This window comes from Peromyscus leucopus, chromosome 2 (assembly GCF_004664715.2).
Source record: "Peromyscus leucopus breed LL Stock chromosome 2, UCI_PerLeu_2.1, whole genome shotgun sequence".
Classification (NCBI taxonomy): Eukaryota; Metazoa; Chordata; class Mammalia; order Rodentia; family Cricetidae; genus Peromyscus; species Peromyscus leucopus.
This window is the reverse complement of record NC_051064.1, coordinates 12,146,721-12,168,844: the sequence shown is the minus strand read 5'-3', so window position 1 is coordinate 12,168,844 and position 22,124 is coordinate 12,146,721. Positions and strand designations below refer to the sequence as shown.

Sequence of the window (22,124 nt, the reverse complement as noted above, 5' to 3'; positions counted from 1 at the left end):
TTTAGTGTTTTGTTGTTGTTGATTTGTTTTCTGGATTTTTTTTTTAATTTGAACTTTTTTAGGCTATTTACATCATGGAGTTTTCTTTTTTTTTTTTTTCTTTCATTATGGCAGATAGTGTTGTTGGGAGCAGTACTCTAGGTTGGTAGTCATGGTCTTTTAGAACTTGGAATGCATTACTCTAGGCTCTCCTAACTAATAAAGTTTCCACTGAGAAATCAGGTGTCAGTCTGATGGATTTTCCCTTGTATGTGACTTGTTTTTTCTCTTGCAGCTTTTGATATTTTTCTTTGTTTTGAATATTTAGTATTTTAACTGCTTTAAGCCTCTGGGGAGTTTCTTTTCTGGTCTTGTCTACTTAGTATTCTGTATGTGTACGAATATATCTTTATTTAGGGGAATTGTTCTTCAATGGTCTATGCTATTGTCTTGGATCCTTCCCCTCATCTATACATATAATTTGAAGACTTGTTCTTTTGATGGTGTCCCACTTTTACTGCATATTTCTTTCTTGTGCTTTCTGAAATTTTCATATTCCTTGCTTATTTGGTCTAGATCTTCTGTTTATCCATTGATAGCCTGATATTCTGTCTCATGCTTGGTTCATTCTACTTGCAAGCTTCCCTCTGAGTTTCCTAATAGAGGTAGTCAGTTTTCTTTAAATTCATCTTCCTTTCAAATGTGTTCTCTTCAATGTTTCTATGTCATTGATTTCAATCTTCAAATCCTAAATTAGCTTAGTCATTTCATTCAGCCCATATTTTTACTTTCTTGGAGATAATTAAAGCATTTATTGTCAGCTTCTTGGAGTTCAATGAAGTGTTTGTTCATGTGTCCTTTAAATTCCTTTGATAAAAATTATTATTGTTCTTCTAAATTCTGTTCTCTTGAATTCATGTAGATAATTCTTGTTAGAGAACAGCTCTGTAGAACTAGTGGGTTTGATGGAAAAACACGTTATCTTAGCCATTCACTTTGCTTTCATTTTTATGATTTGGCCTAGGCTGTCTTTCTTTCGTTGTGCATCTGGCAAGAGAATCTGTCCTGCCTTAGATTCGACCAGTGAAGGAGCTATGTGGCTGGAGCTATGGCAGATAAATCTGGTGGGTGAGCTGTTGGTGTTTAATTAGACCAGGCAAAGATGGCTCCCAAACCATAGGTCTGGAGTAAGGCTTGTGGGTATAGAACTGGCAATGGGTAGAGAGGAATATGGAAGAAAAAAGGAGGTTCTCCCCAGTCACAGTTGGTTCAGGAATAAGCTAAGGGTTCTGAAGTCAGGCTTGTGGGTGTAGAGATGACCACAGGAGGCAGGGGACTCTAGGAGATGGGATAGGAGAGGGAATTGCAACTTACTCTGCAAATGCGGCTAGAAAACAAGGGAGGTTCACAGCCAGGTCTTGAGAGAGGCTTGTGGGTGTGCAGCAGGCAGTTGGCAGTGGGAGGAAAATGTTATTTTTATTTACTCTTTTAAATTTTATTTTTCACTGAAAATAAACTTATTTGCGTATAATATATTCTGACTGTGTTTTCCTGTCTCTCATCTACTCCCAGATCTTCCTTCCCACCCTTCCAACCCCATGCCAACAGGCAAATAGGAAAAAACAAATAAAAAAGAATAAAACAAAATGAACAAACAAAAATAAATAAATAAATAACAGAGAAAGAGCAATGTGTACTCGTATGTGTGTGCCCACACACAGCATAAACTCAAAATGTGAAATTATAAGAAAAAAACAAAAGCCAATGCTGTTTTTAATGCTCAAGTGTTTCTTTCCTTTCTTTTTTTTTTAAATAACTGAAACAAAATTCTGAGCTCTTGCCCCATTTTGTACAAAAGATAATACAGTGTGCTCTAAACAAACACTTGGCAGGTGCTCAGTGTTGGTCATACAAGGGAAAACTGGTATCTACAGGCAAGATTCTGAGTCTGGCAATGTTTCAGTCAGGCCCTTCCTTATTCTTCTCTTTCTCTCTGCTAATCATACCTCCCCTGACTGACGCTTTGTTTTGTTTTTCTGTGAAATATATTTATTTTGGTTTGGTTTGGTTTTTTCCCTTTATTGAAAATTGTTGTTGTTTTTTTCTCACATAACATATCCTGATTATGATTTCACCTCTCTACATGCTTCCCAGGTTTTTGCCACCTCCTCCCCAATCCAGATCCACTCCCTTTCTGTCTCTCAGAAGACAAACAGGCTTCTAATGGATAATAATAAAATAAGATGAAATCAAACTGGGAGGAGTCGAGGGAAGGGAAACCATAATCAGGATATAGTATGTGAGAAATGAATCTATTTTCAATAAAAGGAAAAAATGTTAAGAAGAGAAAGAAATCAGTCTTCAGTCTTGGCAGTAATAATTAACACACATGATTTAACTTTCCCTGTGGGTAATATTAAAATAAACAGACTGTACTAAAATTCACTAGTCTGAAAGCTTCTCTATGTAAAACCAATCACTTTGCCTGGAACCCAGGAAGGACATTATGGATAATTTTAGTAGTGTGTCCACCTCTACAACTATCAGTTATATTCATCAATGAAACAGTAATATATGAGTATGTTTTGATTATGACTCTTTTATTCAAACTATCCCAGCATTTCTCTGCTTCATCCAAGCAAAATCCAGTGTTATATAGTAAGCAATTCCATTTACAGAACTCAAGTATGCTTTCAAAATTATATCAGATACAATGATAGACAAATTAATTGAGAAACAATAAACTTGGCATGTGAAATTTCTGAAAATAGTAAAAAATCAATAGGAATGATTCTTCTGATTTTCAAAGACACAGGGCATCTCAGTGATGGGAGGTCACCCTAAGAAACTTACAAATAACTGGAACTATGGAGACACAGAGGGAGCAGAGGGGCAGCACTAAGTGCTAGCTGCACCTTTGCCTCTCACGCACGGTGAACCTGGCTTTATTTCCAGTCAGCATTTTCCTCTGCCTATTTATTCACTCTGCACGTCTTTAATTTCCATGTACTTATCTCCAAGTCCAAATTACAGTAGGAACCCTCTCAGTTTAAGATAACACAAATCCCTCCACACCATCACATGTATCACCAACCGGCTGGGGACAGGCCACACTCTTTAGGTCAAGTCTCCAGCCAAGTGCACCATCAGTGAGCATTCCTGCATGGGATGCAGAAAGAGCTGTTTCACTGAAGAGAGAGAACCAAAGCTTAGAAAATACACCCTGTTAGAAATATCCAAGAGAAGATCACACTCTGCTTTATAATGACCGTTACTACTAATCTCATAAATTAAGAGAGTCTAACCAACATATAGATGATGACTTTTCTTTTACTCACTACTTTTTATGCTTTGCATGATTTAAATATGCTTGCAATTCAATTAAATTGCTTTTTGTATTTTTTCTGCTAAGGAATGCAGCTGACTCATAAGAAATTACATTATGTTTTCCTGAGTCTGAGGCAGTATTAAGTAAATGGAAGCTCGTGTATGATCCACATATAAAACTGCTGAGCAGACCTGAAAAAGTTAATATAAACTTTTTTAAAGGCAATTATCCAGTCTGACTGGAGGAACACTTTGTGTTTATATTGAATTTTTCTCAAATGGAGTCTTTATCTAATCCTCACAGAAATCCCCAAGACAAAAATATTTCTCATTTTATGGATGAAGAAACTGCTACAGAAAAAATGACTTCCCCAGCATCAGCCAGAGAATTCATGATATAAGGATTAGAGCTCCTTGTTCAATACCTGGTGCTAGTAACGCACAAAATTCCTTAATATCTGCTCATAAAATGTGTTTTCTAGATGAATTAATTGCAAGAAAAAGGCCCTGAAAACCAAGTGTGGCATTGAGACAAGACCCCATGATCCTTACATTACCAGAGCCACCTTAGATAGAGTCACACATTTTATGCTGGATTTGTTCCTTTTTGTACTTGAGACAATATATTCCATAGTTAAAAAAACTCAAATATCTCTTCAAGTCTTTATATCACTTTAAGATTAAGCAGGGATATAAGAACTCTGCCCCACATTACTTTCTATAGCATAGTGTCTAACTTCCTCTTGAATATCTCCAACCCAGGAGGCACACTGCCTCCCAAAGCAACAGAATAGTTGCTAGAATGCTTTGTAAATCCATGGAAAGATCCATATTTTGCCTCCATAAGAGTGGAGTCTATATTTATCTCTTTATAAAAACACCTCAATGAATTCTCAATGACTCTTAGATCACTCATATATATGAGCGACTCACACACACACACACACACACATACACACACACACACACACACACACACACACACACCCCTCCATATTGGGGGACACGTGTGTGCTGCACTCCTGTGTGTGTGTGTGTGTGTGTGTGTGTGTGTGTGTGTGTGTGTGTGCGCGCGTGCGCGCGCGCTAGAAGTTGTGGTTGCTGCTCCAGCCCCACAGCACCCTAGATCTTTGACTACAGACACAAACTTCATGCCTAGCTTTCAGTTGAATGCTGGAGATATAAACTCAGGTCCTCACACTTGGGCAGCAGACACTTTACCCACTGTTACCTTAGATTTTAACTACATTTCTTTAAACGTGCTCTAAATGGGCTGATTTCTAGTATTCTTACCAAGGCTGGAGCCTTTGGGTTTTCAAAGTAACCTCCTCTAAATTTTGTATTTTGCTTGTGCATATATGAATATCAGACATGGTTCCTTTCTCCTCTTGACAATAACACTTTAGGATAAATTACATTGTTGTCATGTTTGCCATCTTCTTTCCTGTCAGTTGACAAATCACAGATATATAATACAATTTTAAGAATGGTGAGAAATTATTCTAAGAATTGATGCAGTTGAGCATCTATGAATTAGCCACATGGTGAGTAAAATCCACAACCATGGCTGCCATAAGACAGACACTAATTATGCATTTCTTATCATTACAGTAATCCTAAATGACCATTCACTGAGTAAAAATATCATTCATGCATCTAATAGAAATATTAAGACTTCAGAGAAAACAAACATGACAGCAGCCAGCAGCTCCTGCTGAGGAGCTCTAAGGAGTCTAAGAGGCTCCAAGGGGTGTTGGGGCTGTGGAAAAGGAGTCAGCAGAGCCTGCAGTATCTCTGACACAACCAAACAAAGGAAAGTCTTTGGGGAAGATGCTTTTTAAAAGTGGACTCACAAAACTGGAAAGAAAGATGGTGGAACAGAACCGTACAAGGCAGAATAAATCTATGCCCTTCACTCCCACATTTCAGCCAACAGGTAGGATGACAGGAAGTTTGTAGACTCCTGACATGGATGCTAGGCACAAAACTTAAGTCTTCTGCAAGAGCAACAAGCACTCTTGACTTCTAAGCCATCTCTCCAGACCCTATTCTGGTTTCTCAATGAAAGATTTATCTTTGAGATAGAACCTACAATGTACTTGGTATCCTATAATTAGAAATTCAACTAAAAGAAATCATCTCCTATGATAAGCCTTCCAACAATGAAAGCTTTTTGAATTTTCTGTTTTCATATGCATCCAAAAGAAAAGAACCAGTTGAGTAGTTTTCTCACTGAAATCTTATTCTAAAGTAGGTTTCCCTTGAATCCTTCCTCTTCTAGCATCTAGTTGGTGCTACTGACAAAATGCAAAATGTTAATGTGCTTCACATCATTTACTTCTTGACTTAAAGACAGGCAGATGTTTCATATCTGCTCAATCTCCATGATGTACTGCTGTATCAGGCCCAGGCAAACTGGAAGTATATTACACAAGCCCAGTGTGACATGCTGCCAGTCTGGAGACAGGTGTGTGGAGGGTAAACTCAATAGCAATAATTTTTACACATTCATCAAAGACAACCACATCACATCACTTTAATTCCAAGTTCCAGTATCTGCTATGGACACGAATTCTGGGTCAGAACTTGAGAAACTACACTAATGAGATCTGGCAATAGTGATGTCATATTCAAACAACAGGAGGACTTGCACTATCCATATGACCCTGCTGTCTGTGTGTGAACTGAGGACCAGCTCACTGTGCAGCTGACAAACTTCTCCTAGATCTGAAAATAAGATTTGCCTTATATTTTATATTTCTCTTTCATGAGGATGATGTAAAAACTCTGACCACCTGTTCTCACAAGCAACTTGCTATGTGGATAAAAAGACATTCACTGAACCACAGTTGATGAGTATCCTTTTGTTTTAATCCTCTTATTTTGTTTTAAGTTGTTCCACTTAGAGTTCAAAAACAGGCAAAACTGACTTCTCATCTTCACCAACAAACTATGAAGTACTTGTTTCATAACTAATGGTCTATCTGCAAGTTGAAATAGGCTTTAATTAATTCCTAAATCTCTTAGAATTGCCACAGAATCTGTGTCACTTTAGAAGGGTGTGGTAATGGCCATGGAAGATATGCCAAGGTGTTAGAATCCACTGACGAGCAATTCAAAATGTGCTGCTGATAGAGATCTTGGTGAAAGAAAAGAGCAATCATATTATTATGACTAGCATAAAGCCATAATGCAGATGTACATATGTTATAAATGTATGTGGTACAGTAGATATTTATGTGGCTTTGTAAGAAAGAGTTAGCATCAAAAGAGATGGCTTAGTGGCTAAGAATGCTTGCTGCTCTTTCAGAGGATGCAAGTTCAATTCCCAACACACAGGAAAGACCTATAACCACCTGTAACTTTAGCTCCAAGGGATCCAAAGCCCTATCCTGCCTTCATAGGCACCCTTACACTTGTGGCATATGCTCACAAAGACACATACACATAATAAAAAAAATCCTTAGTTAGGAAAGAAATAGTCAATAATATTCACACTGTTTTGCAGATTCTACCAGGCCTAAATATTCACAACTTTTAAAGGTCATATTTCATGCTCTATTTTAAATGTTTTTTTTGTTTTTCTTTTAAAAGAGGTCTCTCACAAAGATATATGAACACAATGATCCATAACCACTATTTCATCCAGACATTTATGAGAAGCCCATTCTAGCGCTCTCTCTCTCTCTCTCTCTCTCTCTCTCTTTGTGTGTGTGTGTGTGTGTGTGTGTGTGTGTGTGTGTGTGTGTGTGTTCAGTCTCCAGATCCATAAATGCACTAGAATCCACTGATGGAGACTAAGAACTCTACTTTGAAATATATAGTAATTGTAATTGTGTCAGTGTATATAGATATGAGAAAGTATAGGCTACCACATTTTTAGGTAACTAGAATTATATGCCATGAGGTTGGAGGTATGAGGAAAAAATAATTCTTTTGTTGAATAGAGAAAAATGGTAAAACAAAACATATCTTGACACAAACACAGAGGGAGCACAGATCCTTCTCCTGTGTGTCTATCAGACATAATTCAGTACCACTGAAAGTGTTGTTCTTTCAATATGAAAGCTATTGGCTACTGATGAACTAATTAATGCTCCATATGCATGTGCCAGGACAGAATATGTTGCACTGCAATTTGAGGGAAGAATTCAAACACATTTGAGTATTTCTTCTAGAAGATGGTCCTTACATAGACTTTACTGTTGTAACTACACTGGTGCTCTTTAGCACTCTAAATAGTGTAAACACTTGGGGAGTCCATTTAAACATAATGAGAATATATGTAGTACAGTGTTTTCTATCTTGTAGAAAAGTACTATAAATCCAGGATAAAAGTAGGCCCCTGGGAAAGTCATGAACTCAAGCTATCTTAGCCACAAAGTTTTTAGAAAAAGTAGGCAACAACTCAATTTTTATTCCTGAAACGTATTCCTGAAGGCTTATTTCATTGTAAGATTTCAAGAAATTGAAAATTTTATGTTAAAGGTCTTATACAAAGAAAATTTTTACAATGTGATCACTCCTGATTTATCAATTTTATACATCTAAATTTCCAATATTAAGTAGGTTTATACTTTTTTATTTGTTTTACCTTTTATTGAAAATACATCCTTTTCTCATATAATATATCTTGTAAACGGATGTTTTCCTATCTAGAATGCCTGGACCCAAATAAACACACAGAGGCTTATGTATGAATATAAATACTTGGCCAATAGCTCAGGCTTATTATCAACTAGTTCTTACATTTAAATTTACCCATTTCTATTAATCTACATTCTGCCACGTGGCTTGTGGCTTGTTACATCATTTTCTACACATTCTGCTTGCTCAGAGGCTGGTTGTTGTCTGCGATGACTGCTCTGACTCCACCCATCTTCTATCCCAGCATTCTCCCTATGTCCAGCTATCTTGTTCAATCTCTTTCTGCCCTGATATCAGCTTTACTATTAACAATGAGAATAATCCCACAGCAATATCATGATTACAATTTCCCCTACCTCTACTCCTCCCAGTTCTTCCCCATATCCACTCCCAACAGGATCCTGTAGATGTAATTATAAATGGTTTTATTAAATAAGAGACACAGAGTTAAAAGCCCAAGAGGTCAGAGCAGCAGCTAAGAGCTAAAACCAAGACTGCCTTCTTACACCTCGCTGTCACTGTTGTCCTTGCCCTCAGAAAAAGACCTACTTCCTGTGTGTCTTTTTATTGACTTTCTGTTCTGCCTCCTCATTGGTTGTAAACCCAACCACATGACCTCCTCATCAATGCCTATCTATACAGACCTCCAGGTCTCTATGGTTGGTATTGAGATTAAAGGCATGTGTCTCCATTCTGGCTGTATCCTTGAACACACAGAGATCTGCCTGTCATGTGATCAGGATTAAGGGCATGTGCTACCTCTGCCAGACTTCTGCTAAATGGCTTGCTATTAGCTCTGACCCCCAGGCACTTTCATTTATTAACATACAAATAAAATCACATTTCAGCACAAATAAAATATCACCATATGATCCACTCCCTTTCTTTCTCTCATTAGAAAAGAACAGGCTTCTAAGAGATAATAAAACATGACAAAGTAAAATGTAATAAGATAAAACAAAAACCATCACATCAAAGTTGGACAAGGCAAACCAACAAAAGAAAAGAAAAAAAAAAAAAAAAAAAACAGGAGAAGGCACCAGAATCAGAGATCCACTCATTCACATGCTCAGGAGTCCCATAAAAATGCTAACTGAAAGCTGTAGTATATACAGAGAGGACCTGGTAAAGACCTGTGCAGATCCTGTGCTTGCTTCTTCAGTTTCTGTGAATTGATATGAACTTTGTTCATGCTGATTTAGAGAGCCTTGTTTTTTTGGTGTCTTCCATCCCTTCTGGCTCTTAGACTCTTTCTACCTCCTCTTCCAAAAGGTTCCCTGAGCTCTGGGTGCGGGGGGGGGTGGGGGAGAGATTTGAGGCAGATAACTCATTTAGAGCTGTGTATTCCAAGATATATCTCTCTTTCCCCATCTCTTTCTTCTCTCCATATTATCTGGATGTAGGTGCCTGTATTTGTTGCCATCAGATGCAGGAAGAAGCTTCTCTGATGATGGCTGATGGCTGAAAAAGGCACTAATCTATGATTATAGCAGAATATCATTTATCACTACTGTTTTTTAAGATCAGTAGTATTTGGTTTTACTTTATATCTGTGGGCTATCTAGTCTCTGGTTCTTGGTCACCTAAGCAGTTTGGGGTATGGATTCCAGCTCATGGAGTGGGTCTTAAGTCAAAGCAGATGTTGGTTGGTTACCCCTACAAGCTTTGTGCCACCATTGCCCTAGCATATCTTTCAGGGATAATGGCAATGTAGACCAAAGGGCTTGTGACTAAGTTAGTGTTTACATTTCTCTTTTGGCAGCCTACATGGTACCTTCCTGTACCAAAGACACTAGGATGTAGGGGTGAAGGTTCTATATAAAAACCAGCTCTCCCTGCGTGTTCAATGACTTGTGTAGGTATTGTCTTCAGCAATAGAGCCGTGCTGTCAGTTTGTGGAGAGCAACCTATTATCTTGGCAACAGTGTGGGTTTGTTTGGGATTTCCATGGGACCTCTTTGGTTGACAACTCAATTGGATGTAGCACAGACCTGGTACTAGAAGCTTTGTTAGGTGACGAGATGGCCCAACTGGAACTCTATCTCCCCCATTATTTGTACAGTTTCTTAGGATTACTTTCCTAATTTCAGTAGGCTTCTGCTGCACTAGATTTCCATACACTCCTCAAATGCCCCTTAATTATAGCTGTCTCCCTACATTACCTCCCTGATGTGGGATAACCTTTTTGTACACTGTGAAGATGTGTCTTTGCCAGCACATTCTGGATTGGTTTAATAAAGAACTGAATGACCAATAGCTAGGCAGAAAAGAATAGGTGGGACTTCCAGGGAGAGAAATGGACTCTGGGATAAATCTGGGACACAGGAGATGCCAGAGAGACATGGAAAGAGGCAGACATACATTATGGAGGAAAAGTAACAAGCCACATGGCAGAAAGTAGATTAATAAAAACAGGTTAATTTAAATTATAAGAGCTAGCTGGGAACAAGCCTAAGCTAAAGACCAAGCTTTCATAATTAACAATAAGTCTCCAAATCATTATTTTGAGAGCTGGCAGACCAAGAAAAGTCTGATTACATCTCCCTCAAGCCTATCTTCCCTCCCCCTCACCACCTGATCCATTGCAGTACAATAGTATTGATGATTAGGTCTTGTTTACAATTTCCCAAGTACAGTACATCTGCTTAAAAAAAAATTAGACACTGTGCATGATGAATAACCACTCTAATGTGGTTTTTATTCATCTTTTTACATTTTATAATTTCTTTTAATATTCAACTATTTACTTTCTTTCAAATCTCTAATGATCCAGGTATTTACCAATGAGTTGATTATTCTCTGAGGAAATAACAACTCTTAATTTTAATTAGAAATTATATTTGTAGATCTGATAGAAAAATTATTTCTGAACTGAAATTAGAGCTATTATATACTAGTTGGTATTATTTCTATAGAAAGAATTCCAAAGCTACAAATTTAGAATTTTTATTTCATAAAAATTAGAGTATGAATTCTAAACTAATGCCAAGGATATAAAATGTCTGCCTTTTTCACTTTAATGAATCTATCATGCATTAATTTTAGTCATGAATCATGAATACTGCAACAAAACCAACAATGCCTTTTGGGTGCTGAGAGCTCATTCTCTGCTGTGTTATTATTACAAAGCATATACCATTTGAAATTTTTATATTTGTAATATAAAATTTATAATAAACAAATTTTCAGTATACTTTTCATTGGCTTGACAATATCTCCAGATTAGCCTTGCTGTGTAAGGAGTCCTCTTGGAAGTTTTTTTTCTGGAGGAGAATCAGCATCTCTGTAGATTATGTTGTCAGATGAAACTGTGTCAAGAGTGGTATGAACTCTTCTGTTTAATGTAATTTATTTGCCATAGACAACATCACTGAGGAAGATTCCCTCAGAGATTTTACCACAAATCCTGACTCTGAGTGTCCAGCAGAACCCACTGAAACAATGTCGGAGATGGAACAAACCAGGACTAGGAGAGAAAGACCAGTCAGGTAAGAACTTTATGAAGCACATGGCATGGATTGGAGATGTTCAGACAGCAAGGAAAGAGTGGGTTTCTATTTCCCTCTTCAGTTAAGCCAAAGGTTAAGTGAACCACACCAGAATCTTAGCCAGGAACCTGGATAAGAAATGAACAATTCACTCCATCCAGCAGTTCATTTTGCCTTATTGACCATCCATGATTACTAGCCAATGCCCAGGCAGCCGTTTGACCATATCCCAACTCCCCACACAAACACTGCAGTCACATGTGTGAGCCATCTTATCATCATGGAAACAGCCCACATATTTACTAGACATGTAGGTTTTAAAAATAATTTTCCAAGTGCATGAAAAAAATCACTATTTTTATTCTGTGAACATTTAAATATTCCAGAAGACCGATGATGATTTTCCTTGCTAGAGAAAGAACAACATGATAACCAAAGACAATTACAGAAACAGGCAATCTGTCTGAAACTGAAGGAATAGTTTTATGAATACTACACATAAAATGACTTGAAATATTTCTCAAAGAGGTGCCAATTTAAATGTGAATCTTTGAATTCACAGAGATGAGGGGGGGAACAAGCTAGGGGTGCCTTCTTTTAGTTGTTTGGCATGGTGTCATGTGCCCGCTGAGTCAATTTGAATTGCTTAGCTACAGTTACGGTAATTGCAATGGGTTTATGAAACAATAAAAACATAAGCTCATTTTGTAACAGGCAAGAAGAATTGTCATTTAAAAGGCAGTTGAAATAATCTATTCTTCCCACCCACCTCATCCCACTCTGCACTGCTTTTCTTCTGTCTTCATTGCCCGTGGACTTTGTTAAACCATCTACTGTTTGTGGAAATCTTTATGATTATCTGGGATCCAGGATACTGCTGAATGAACAGTACATGTTAGAGAATACATTGTCAATGAGCACAAGCTTGGCTGTACATGAAGATAAACACAAGCTCTCCTTCTCTCATACACAAAACAATATTTGACAAAAATAAAATCTAAAATATTTCTTCAGAGAAAAGATGCTAAATTCTGAGTTAAGGGTTAGATTTTACAACATAATACACACGTATTTATATTAGTTATATAATTGTTGATGTTTACAGGAGGCTTTTCATTGCTATTAGTGAGTCCCTATTATCTTCACCCTGCAGAAAAGCAACCAGGGCACAGAAAGGTTAATTAGTTTCCTATAGTAACAGGGTCAGCTCAGATAAAATTACATTGCAGAAGACTGAATTCCTGAGTGGTCCTTTCTCTTCCTTCCCACCAACACACTCTTCTTTAATCAGCAGATTAACCTCTGAAATAACTTTCCTTTTTAGCATTTATTTTAACATAGTTAAGCTTTTGCAATAAACTGTGGTAACAGCTTCTCAAAGGGCTAAAGTGGAATCCATGCTGTTTCCTCTGCATATACAACTCTCTCCTGCTCGTTTAGCGCTAACAAACTCTTTCCCATTCCTCAGGTACCATCACATCCTTGCTTCTTTGGAAGGCTTTCCCTGACCTTCCGAAAGGTTGTACTCACCTCTATAAGAGCTCTTCCATGGTGTATAGCTCTGCAGCTATTCATGTGATTATCTGACGTCATCAGGCTCCTCCTCCTCTTCCCCAGTGTATGCTTCATGAAACTAGGAATGATATCCCCAATACCCAGCTCAATGGTTGCCACAAATTAAACAGTCAACAAATATTGATCAAATAAATCAGTGAATGAACCCAAGTATACTGGACTTCTTTCTCCAGAACTCCTCAATTTTCACAACTGTATAGCTCATCACTAGGAGAGGGTTAAGTATAAACACCCAACAGTCCCTACTCATTTTCAGCATCCATGGGAACAGTGGGCATAGCCAGCACCTTATGAAGCGCTGGAGGAAGCACTGTGACCTCAGTGGGCTCAGTGTGCTTTACTCTTCCCTGAACTCTTATTGACCATAACTACTCTGGGCTGAGATGACAGTCTAACTCTAGTTAACTTTCTGCTGTCTTCCTGACATCTTTCTCTGCAGTGTAGGCAATGCATTTGGGAATTCCTGACAAGCTGTGTACTACACCCAAGCTGGCAAAATGCTTTTGCTCTCTTGCAGGTGGGGGCAGTTCATAATATCTTTTCTCAAAATTAAGAAAGAATAAAGCATGCACTGAAAGGGCACACTGGAATCTATGGTGACATACTGGATTAAAGCTAAAGGAAATGGTGTGATGCCGTGTGGGAATCACAGAAGTTCTCTGTGGTGACCTCATGTGAACCAGTGCTACCTAGCTAGAATCCTACAGAGCAGAGTTTTGCATATAGCATCAAAAATAACTTTTGAAGGTAAATGTTATTGCCCAATATTCCCATTGAATCCAAATTCTTTTGTAACTTGCAGTGAATAAAAAGCAATATCTTTAACTTTGAGCAATATCAAGCTTAAAAATTTCTCCATACTTGAAAAACATTAAGGGTTTAGTTGATTACAGCTATGTGAATAACTAGTCCTTGTCTCAATTTTTAATTTTGGAAAAAAATTAAATAGCATTATTAATAATATTTGGAAAAAATTAATAGTATTATTAATAAAATCTAAATGTAAGATTCTTATTTGAAGTATAATTACTTTATTGTCTAGCCTAAGCTTTGGGCCAAAAAGAGATTATTGGGTCTGGAATAATTAACAGGTATTTGGGGATATAGTATGATGGAGATTTGCAATTTCATGTAAAAATTGCATTGTGATATTACTGGTTGCATATTGATTCCTGTGGTGCTCAGAAGATGGGCAGAGGAGAATATCCTGATAAACTTGGGCATAGACACTGCCACCCACATCAGTCACAGTTCTCCAGATCGGAACCAATAACATGTACACATAGATGGAAAAAAATTATTAAGAATTGGCTCATGAGATAATAGAGGCTGAAAAGGCCTAGTCTTTATAGTCAACAACCAGATACCCAGGAAAGCCAACTATAAAGCTCTAGACCAAGGGAGAACCAGAGAAGTTCTGCTCCAAACGCAACAAGCACAAGACTCAAAGAAGTTAGTTTTCAGTTTCCTGTGTGAAGACAGGAAAAGACAAATATTCAAGCTAAAAAAGTTAGGCTCTGGAGACCTTCTGCTGGCTCTGTGACCCACTGGCATTGGGTGAGGAAATCTGCTTTGCTTGCTTTTATAATACACTTGTACTTTTCATCTAAAACACACCAGTAATGTTTTTCCATGTATCAAGGTACCAGGGCCCTGTCAAGTTGATATATGATGTGAATTATCTCACCATCTCTATCCTGTTATACACATAAAAAGAACTGAAGCTATGCAGATGTTGGTTTTTATGGTTCTCCTCACCACTTCACATTCTTCTTTTCTTGCTAAACTAATGCTTACTCAAAAACTCTTAAACATAAATGTGCATCCATTTGAGCACTGAAACTAATGATCTTCATTCTGTCGTAGAGTGAACTGCAAAGTTAATTATTCAAAAAATTAAGCACTCAGTTAACAAAATAATCCCTTGTGCCTTGGCCTCAAATATTGTTTTGTAAGAATAAAAAATGTGAATGTGAATTTAAGCACAATGTCTACTTTGTTATTTATTTAAGCACAAAAAGAAGTGAAAACGTTTATTATATAGATTTCAATTTCATAAAGCAGGAACATTTCTGTGACACTTTTAACTTGCCCTACATATGACTCTCAAGGTAGCCTAAAACTATTTTCCCATCGAGAGTAATAACACTTATCTCAAATATGTGTCAGCTAAGGGAGAGATTTTTTTAAAGATATCTTGGTACTGCATGTCCAGATTTCTGATTGGAATCCATTTATATTAAAGTGACTTTCAGATCTGTTTCCTTTTTTTTTAAGCTTTTCACAATATTTTCTGAATTGTCCATCTGAGAAAAGAAATTCTCTGTAAATCTTCCTTCAAATAAAAATCAACCAATTTGTTATCTAGTCAGAGAAGCATTTAACTTCTGAAAGACACAGGGTTTGCCCTACGAAGACCCACTGATGCCCTTTGTCCATTAGCAAGGGGGGGGGAAGGGTCTGTTTCTAGCATTCTATCTCAGAACATTCTTATTTTTTAATATAAAAAAAGATACAGTTTGATGGACACTAATGAATACCAAGCAAAAGATGTGTTTGCCTGGAAATGTCAAATAGCTACATCTGAAAGAGGAGACAGAGCTGAGTGGCTGATGGGCTGAGTGGTTAGATGACAAACAAGTGAGTGAGTAAAACATTCAGTGCCTGAGACAGGGTGGGGCACTGCAAGACTGACTTCCACAGTAGAGGATGCAGCTCTCCCTGCTGCCCAGGACGCTGAGATGGAAGGTTATTTCTATGAATAGCCTGCTCAGTTCATAATAGCAATCAGTCTCTATTTGGGTGGCTCTAAACTAGGCAATCATTTCACAGCAGGAACAATGAGAGGAGAGGAGAATTCAAAATCTCATCAGCACTCATAAACACGGATGTTTATTGTTCTGTAACTAGCAAAAGCAAGAATCACTGCAGGAAAGATGCATTAAGACCCATATGTGACTTTATAGTTGAAATAGGAAAGGAATGTCAGTTATCAAGTTTACCAAAAAAAAAATGAAAATTTTACTTCAGTGACTTGTAAGCCTGTGATTTTTTTTAATTAAATGAATAAACATAGGGAAAACAGCCATGCATTTGCTTGTCTTGTGTGAAGTACTGAGAAAATGATGTGCTATCAGTTGCAGTCCTAAGTTAAAACTATCCCCCAAAACACAAAGTGAAAATAGAACTTTCATTTGTTCTAGCTCTAAGTTAGGAGGGGTACTCTGAGGGAAAAGGGAGGAGGAGAGACAAGATGGAACTAGACAAAATGAGAGAGGGATAAAAGGAAAGATGGGCACGGAGGGTCAAGAAAATGACAAGGGGAAAAGTTCACTTCTCTAGGGAGTGTAAGCTATGAGTCAGTTTTCAAACAGGCCTACAATAGAAATTCCTGATATCTCTAGCTTACAAAATTTCTAGTCCAGTTAGAAACATACATTTAGAATTATGCAATGTGAATGAATGTGAAGACATTGTCTCCATTTTGGGGGGAGAAAATCGAACTTTGAAAACAGTTTTCAAAATATCCCCACAGATAAAAAAAATACAATGAAAATTGTGATTCATAATAAAAAAAATTGTTAAATGGGAGCTAGAAATGTGGCTAGCAGTTAAGAGCCCATAGTTCTCTTACACTGGACCCACAATGGGTAACTCATAACTTCAACCCTGGGAATCCAATGCTCTCTTCTGACCTCACTGGGCACTGCACTCACGTGTACAAAACACATACAAGGACATAAACAACACAAACTTCTGCAAACAAGACACCAGAAACAGAATCCAATAGATAATGAAAATGATAAAATTATCAGGCAGCATATAAAATACATTAAACATATTTAAAGAAATCAAGAGATGCTTGAAAATAAAACAGAAGTACAAAACTAATAAGTACACTTATTTTCGTGAAAGAGTAAAGCATGATTTCTATCACGAAAAACACAGTCAGCAAACTGGTAACAAGAGAAATTACACAGCTGAAGGATCCATGATGGATGCTGGATCTGAAACACAGAGCACAATGAGAGAAGACGCAACACATGTATAATCAGAATTTCAGAAGACAAATGCCATAACAGAAAAGAGATAACCCACTTGATGAAAGGAACTATGAGACTTAGATCCTCAAATAAATGCAAATCAATGAAAATGAACTTACCTTAAATGTATTCTAGTGAAACTTGAAAGTACAAAAGACAAAAATAAGATCTTTAAGCTAGCCAGGAAGTAAGTATAAAATAGAAATAAACAAGTATTTGATTCTCAACAAAAACAATGGACTCCCACCAGCAGACAGGAGAACAGCACGGTCCAGATCCCAGAAGTAACTGTCAAGCTGAAAATGTATACCTGGGGAAACCGTTTTTCAAAGATAAAGCAAAGCTTGGCCAACAAGAACTGTGAGTGAAAGCACCTGAAAAGAACCTGTGTCTTGGAGACTAATTAGAAAGGCAGTACCATGGAGATGCTGGAATGTTGCAAGTCCATAGCCTAATTAATTACCTCGTCTCAGGCTAGTTCTAGCACTGCAGAGCAGCCCTTCATTACCCACCTCTGTGTGTGGACTAATGTCATGTGACTAGTGGAATCTATTAACTTAGCAGACAACTTGCTTCTACCAATCCAAAAGTTAAGAATGCCGTAAAAATAGCATCCTGAGACTCTATGAAAGCTTCTGCTGTCTTACTGTACCTGCCTCTCTGATGCATTTTAAACTTACCTTGATTTGGGACTGACTTTGTTCTGTAAAACTATAAAAACTTTATGCAACTTTTTCCATGTTGGAACATGGAATTTGGAGAAACCTACATCTGTGTTTCTGGGCCATGGCCATTCAAAACAGCTACAGAATAAACTATCTCTTATTCCCTTAAAAAATACTAAGAGTATTAAAAGTATTAAAACAGGTATTAAATCAATCAAATGTGAAGAGACAATAAAGAAGGTTTTAACATATGTACCTCAAAGAAATTTTTAAAAATTACCTGACAAGTAAAGACACAAACTGAAATAATTGGGACTCAAACAGGAAATGAATTTAAAATCCCCATAAAGGGCAAAGTTCAGAAGTGGAGAGACATAATTTTCAGAAATTATGAAAGCACAGAAAACAGTTGCCTCATGATCTCCAAGCTGTTCCTTGCCTTTGACTATGACTTAGGGAATTTGGATGATAATGGTATGTCAGTGCATGTTCATCAGTTATCAGGAACACAGCACTCTGCTGGGAGTTGTCAGTGGTGATGAGGAGGTTATGCCTAAGGGGAGAACATAGACAAAGCAGTGATACTTTCAGCTCAGGCTTGCTGTGAGCATAAAACAGCCCTAAAAAATTAAATTATATTTTAAATGTGATGTAACCTAAATAAGAGTGATTGACATCTAGAAGTATTGAGTTGGTTAATTTTACGTTTCCTTAATTTAATCTATATGTTAAAATATTTTGGTAGGCTGGGCAGTGGTGGCACATGCCTTTAATCCCAGCACTCGGGAGGCAGGCAGATCTTTGTGAGATTGAGGCCAGCCTGGGCTACAGAGGGAGATCCAGGAAAGGCACAAAGCTACACAGAGAAACCCTGTCTCATAAAACCAAAAAAAAAAATTGTAAACACTCAAAATGGAATTTTTAACCTGCATATTTTAAGCTTATACTGTTCTATAAGACATTAGATGAGAGAAAGCATATGAAATTCTATCAACTACAAAATAAAGCTGGCAACCCCACTATCCTAGAATGAGTGATTATAAAGTACTTGTCCTTACTTATGAATAATAGTTTATATTTCAAAATAAGAAACTATATAATATATTGAACAGTAAAATTAATAACTTGGATTCAAAGGGCAGTAGAGAAGCCACCAATCAAATACAATGCATAGTTATTTAGAGCTTATACAAAACACAAGTGGAAACCGATCATCTACTATGCCAAATATGTATTGTCAAACCTCTTGTATGGATCATTAAAAGTACACGTTTTGAAGCAATTTAAAACCCCAGTACCAGGAATAGGCTACTTCTTTGTGAGATTTTGGCCAATGAGGTCCCATAAACCCCCAATATTAGGGGCTATTTTCAGTGCTCTTAGTTACCATCCAGAACTTGACAATAAGACCCTATTTGTTGAAGACACAACATACTTGAGTCATAGAACGTAACCAAATTAATCTGGTACTGACATGGGAGCTTCATCTCCCCTGGCTTGATTTCATGGTGACAAGGTGCTACAAAGGAGAAAGACAGTCTTTCTGAACCATGCTCTGAACCATGCAAGCTACAACAATGGGTGGCTGGACAAGTAATGCCCACCAGTGCTATGGCCACATACGAAGGTTATAAGAGCAACCAGCTACTTTCTTATTGTATTGTGTAAGGCCCACCTCTTGAGGTGAAACACCTGGCATTCTTTCCACCCCCTCTAATTCTCTCTGAACCTTGGAAGAGGCTTCTTACTTTCTTTATTAGTCATGTATTTTCTCAGTATATGGTTTAATCCAGTCCACTGTCATTAAGAAACACTGACACATGAGGACAGTCACATTTCTATGGCTCCCTGGCCAGAACACTGTTGAATTATCAGCTGGCTATGTGCTGTCTTCACTTTGCTGTCTATCAGACGTATCAAAATGAGCATGTCCAAAACCAATCTTAATTTTTCTTAGCTCTTCCAAACCTATTCTTTCTATGTAATTTCTCATCTCAGTAGAAGGCATCTTTATTCAGCCATTTGGTCAGGCCAAAAATTCATCAGACTCTTTCTTTAATACTCTATAGCCAAACTATGTTATTTCTTTGGGATAGAACCATAATTTATTACGTGCTCTTCAGATTTATCGATACTATTCCCTCGCCTATCCTCAGCCACACAGTTGTTGCTGTAACCTAGTAACTGGTCTTCTAGCTTTCACTTTTCATTTCACCCTTGTCTAGGCTATGTTTAACAGAGTATAGCTGGATAGGCCTGTCAGAATGAAAATCTGCAAGTCATCCTTTTTCACTCTGGATTCTCCAGTGACCTCTCATCTCATGCTGAGTAAAATCTGAAGTATTTATGATGTTCCCCAGAGATCCATGTCATCTGCCTATCACCTCTCAACCATCACTGTTTCTCTATCCTAGGCTCCCTTCTCTCCTGTCCTCTCTCTCTCTGGCAGTCACATTACAACAGTCTTCCTGAGATGTCTTGCTTCTTTCAAAGTCTGCTAAAATGCCATCTTGCTGAAAGAGCCTTCTCTGACCACTGTTTGAAAAAAAGCAGCAGTAGCTCATTTTCTTCCTCCTTCTGTCTTGTTTTTCATCACAGCATTTGTGATCGCCTATATACTATGCTTCTGTAAATGCATACATCATCTTTCTCTCCCCACCAAAAAGTAAAATATTTGAGGGTGAGATATTGTTGTTTATTTCTATAGTCTTAGTTCCATGACTATGATAAATAAATGCTAAATATGGATGAATGAATGAAGCCTCCAGATTGTATAATTTTGGAAGAAAGATAACATGTTTCCTATAAATCTGTGAATATTCTTGAATCTTTCTATTTAAAATATCATCATATTAATTTCCCTTAAATAATTCCATACATATCCATCAAGCTGCATATCTGATTTCATAACATTTTTATCATAAATATCACTAAATGTTTCCCAATAGATCATACCAAATTCACAACTTAATGGACTTTTAAGCCAGTTAGGGTCAAGAACGAAATTGAACTCTCATATTTTAACAGACTGCAGCAGAACGAAAAGAAGATATGCATTTTATTTCCTCTCTGCGACTGTTGGATTCAGCGGCAGTTATTTTAATGACTCGGGTGACAGCCAGATATGGAAACAGCACTGTAATCATAGGTGATCACAGTAGGTATTCTCCAGAATCGAGGACATGATTTAAAACTTGAATGAAAGGAAAGCAATAGTTAAAGTAAGCATCATGTGGAATATGGTGTGTAACCATGGGGACAGCAGGTGGTGCGAAACAGTGAGCCTTCTATCCAGGGCAAAGCTAATTGGAGAAAGATTTTTGCTTCCCCCAAGATTAAGGCACAAGTGTGGCCACATGAAAGAGTTCTAAGGGCTGCTGTACTTCTACCTCTTTGGGAGCTCAATGCAATGTTTTTCTCACACTGACTAGAAGGGCCTTTACTCACATGCTTTTAAAATTAGAAGCAGAGGGTATTTCTTAAAGTAATGAATGTTTTTTCTGAACCGTACCGACATGTATTTTGAAAGAAACTGAAAAAGTAACATATGGTTCACGGAGACTTAAATAGGTCCTGTTTTCTGGTAGAGAAAGGGACTATGCGTCTCATCCACCTCCTCAGGCAATACAATCTTTATTCAGTCATCAATATTTTCTGCTTAGATCAGATAGTTGGTTTCAACAGGATATAAAAATGTACTTCACTTCCTACTTTGAAAGAAAAATTTCTAAATGTTCACTGAAGAATATAGACTACAATATAAAAAAAAAACTATAGTTAACACACTTAGCTCACTACCAATAGGAGGCATCAATTTAAAAAACAAGTAGTGAGCTAACAAGTCCTTATAATCTCCAACCTGGTGAAATCTAGCCAGATAAACATCAATAACTAAAAGTGTCTCTCTTTTTTGTGTCTATTCCATATCTGAGTTTGCACTACCCACTGTCCCAATTCTGTGTCTCACTAGAACCCAAACCATTTGGACAAACTTCAAGTGTTGAGTCGAACCCAAATTCAATATACCTATCAATGTTCCAATTCTCTGATCATCGGGGCCATATATTAAGGCATCTATCTGTAGGAAGGATGGAACTGCTCTCCACCCTCATCTTCCTGTCCAGACTAGCCTTGAAATCTCCTGGGCCTTTGGTACTCAGCTTAGGAAAAAAAAAAAAAAAAAAAAAAAAAAAGCATGTATGCAATCTCTCTTCTGCTTGCAGCCAGAGAATGTTTTTTTACTTTTAGGGGGCTTACATGATTAGCTTGGACCCAGCCAGATAATCCAGGATAATCCCCCAATTTGGAACACTGTGACCCCCAGGTTTCTTTTGCTATGTATTCACAGAGTGCAGGGGTGAAAATAGGAACTTTGGTCCTGGGGTGCATCCTGCCAGTGT

General features: G+C 37.5%; 1 protein-coding gene across 1 annotated transcript in view; it reads left to right on the top strand.

Moving 5' to 3' along the window:
• Cngb3 (cyclic nucleotide gated channel subunit beta 3) overlaps window positions 1–22,124 on the top strand; it is a 172,135-nt gene that overhangs the window by 12,489 nt on the left and 137,522 nt on the right. Inside the window, exon 3 of the mRNA XM_028885175.1 lies at window positions 11,315–11,441. Coding sequence (XP_028741008.1) covers window positions 11,315–11,441 — 127 coding nt within the window. The remainder of the gene's footprint in view (window positions 1–11,314; window positions 11,442–22,124) is intronic.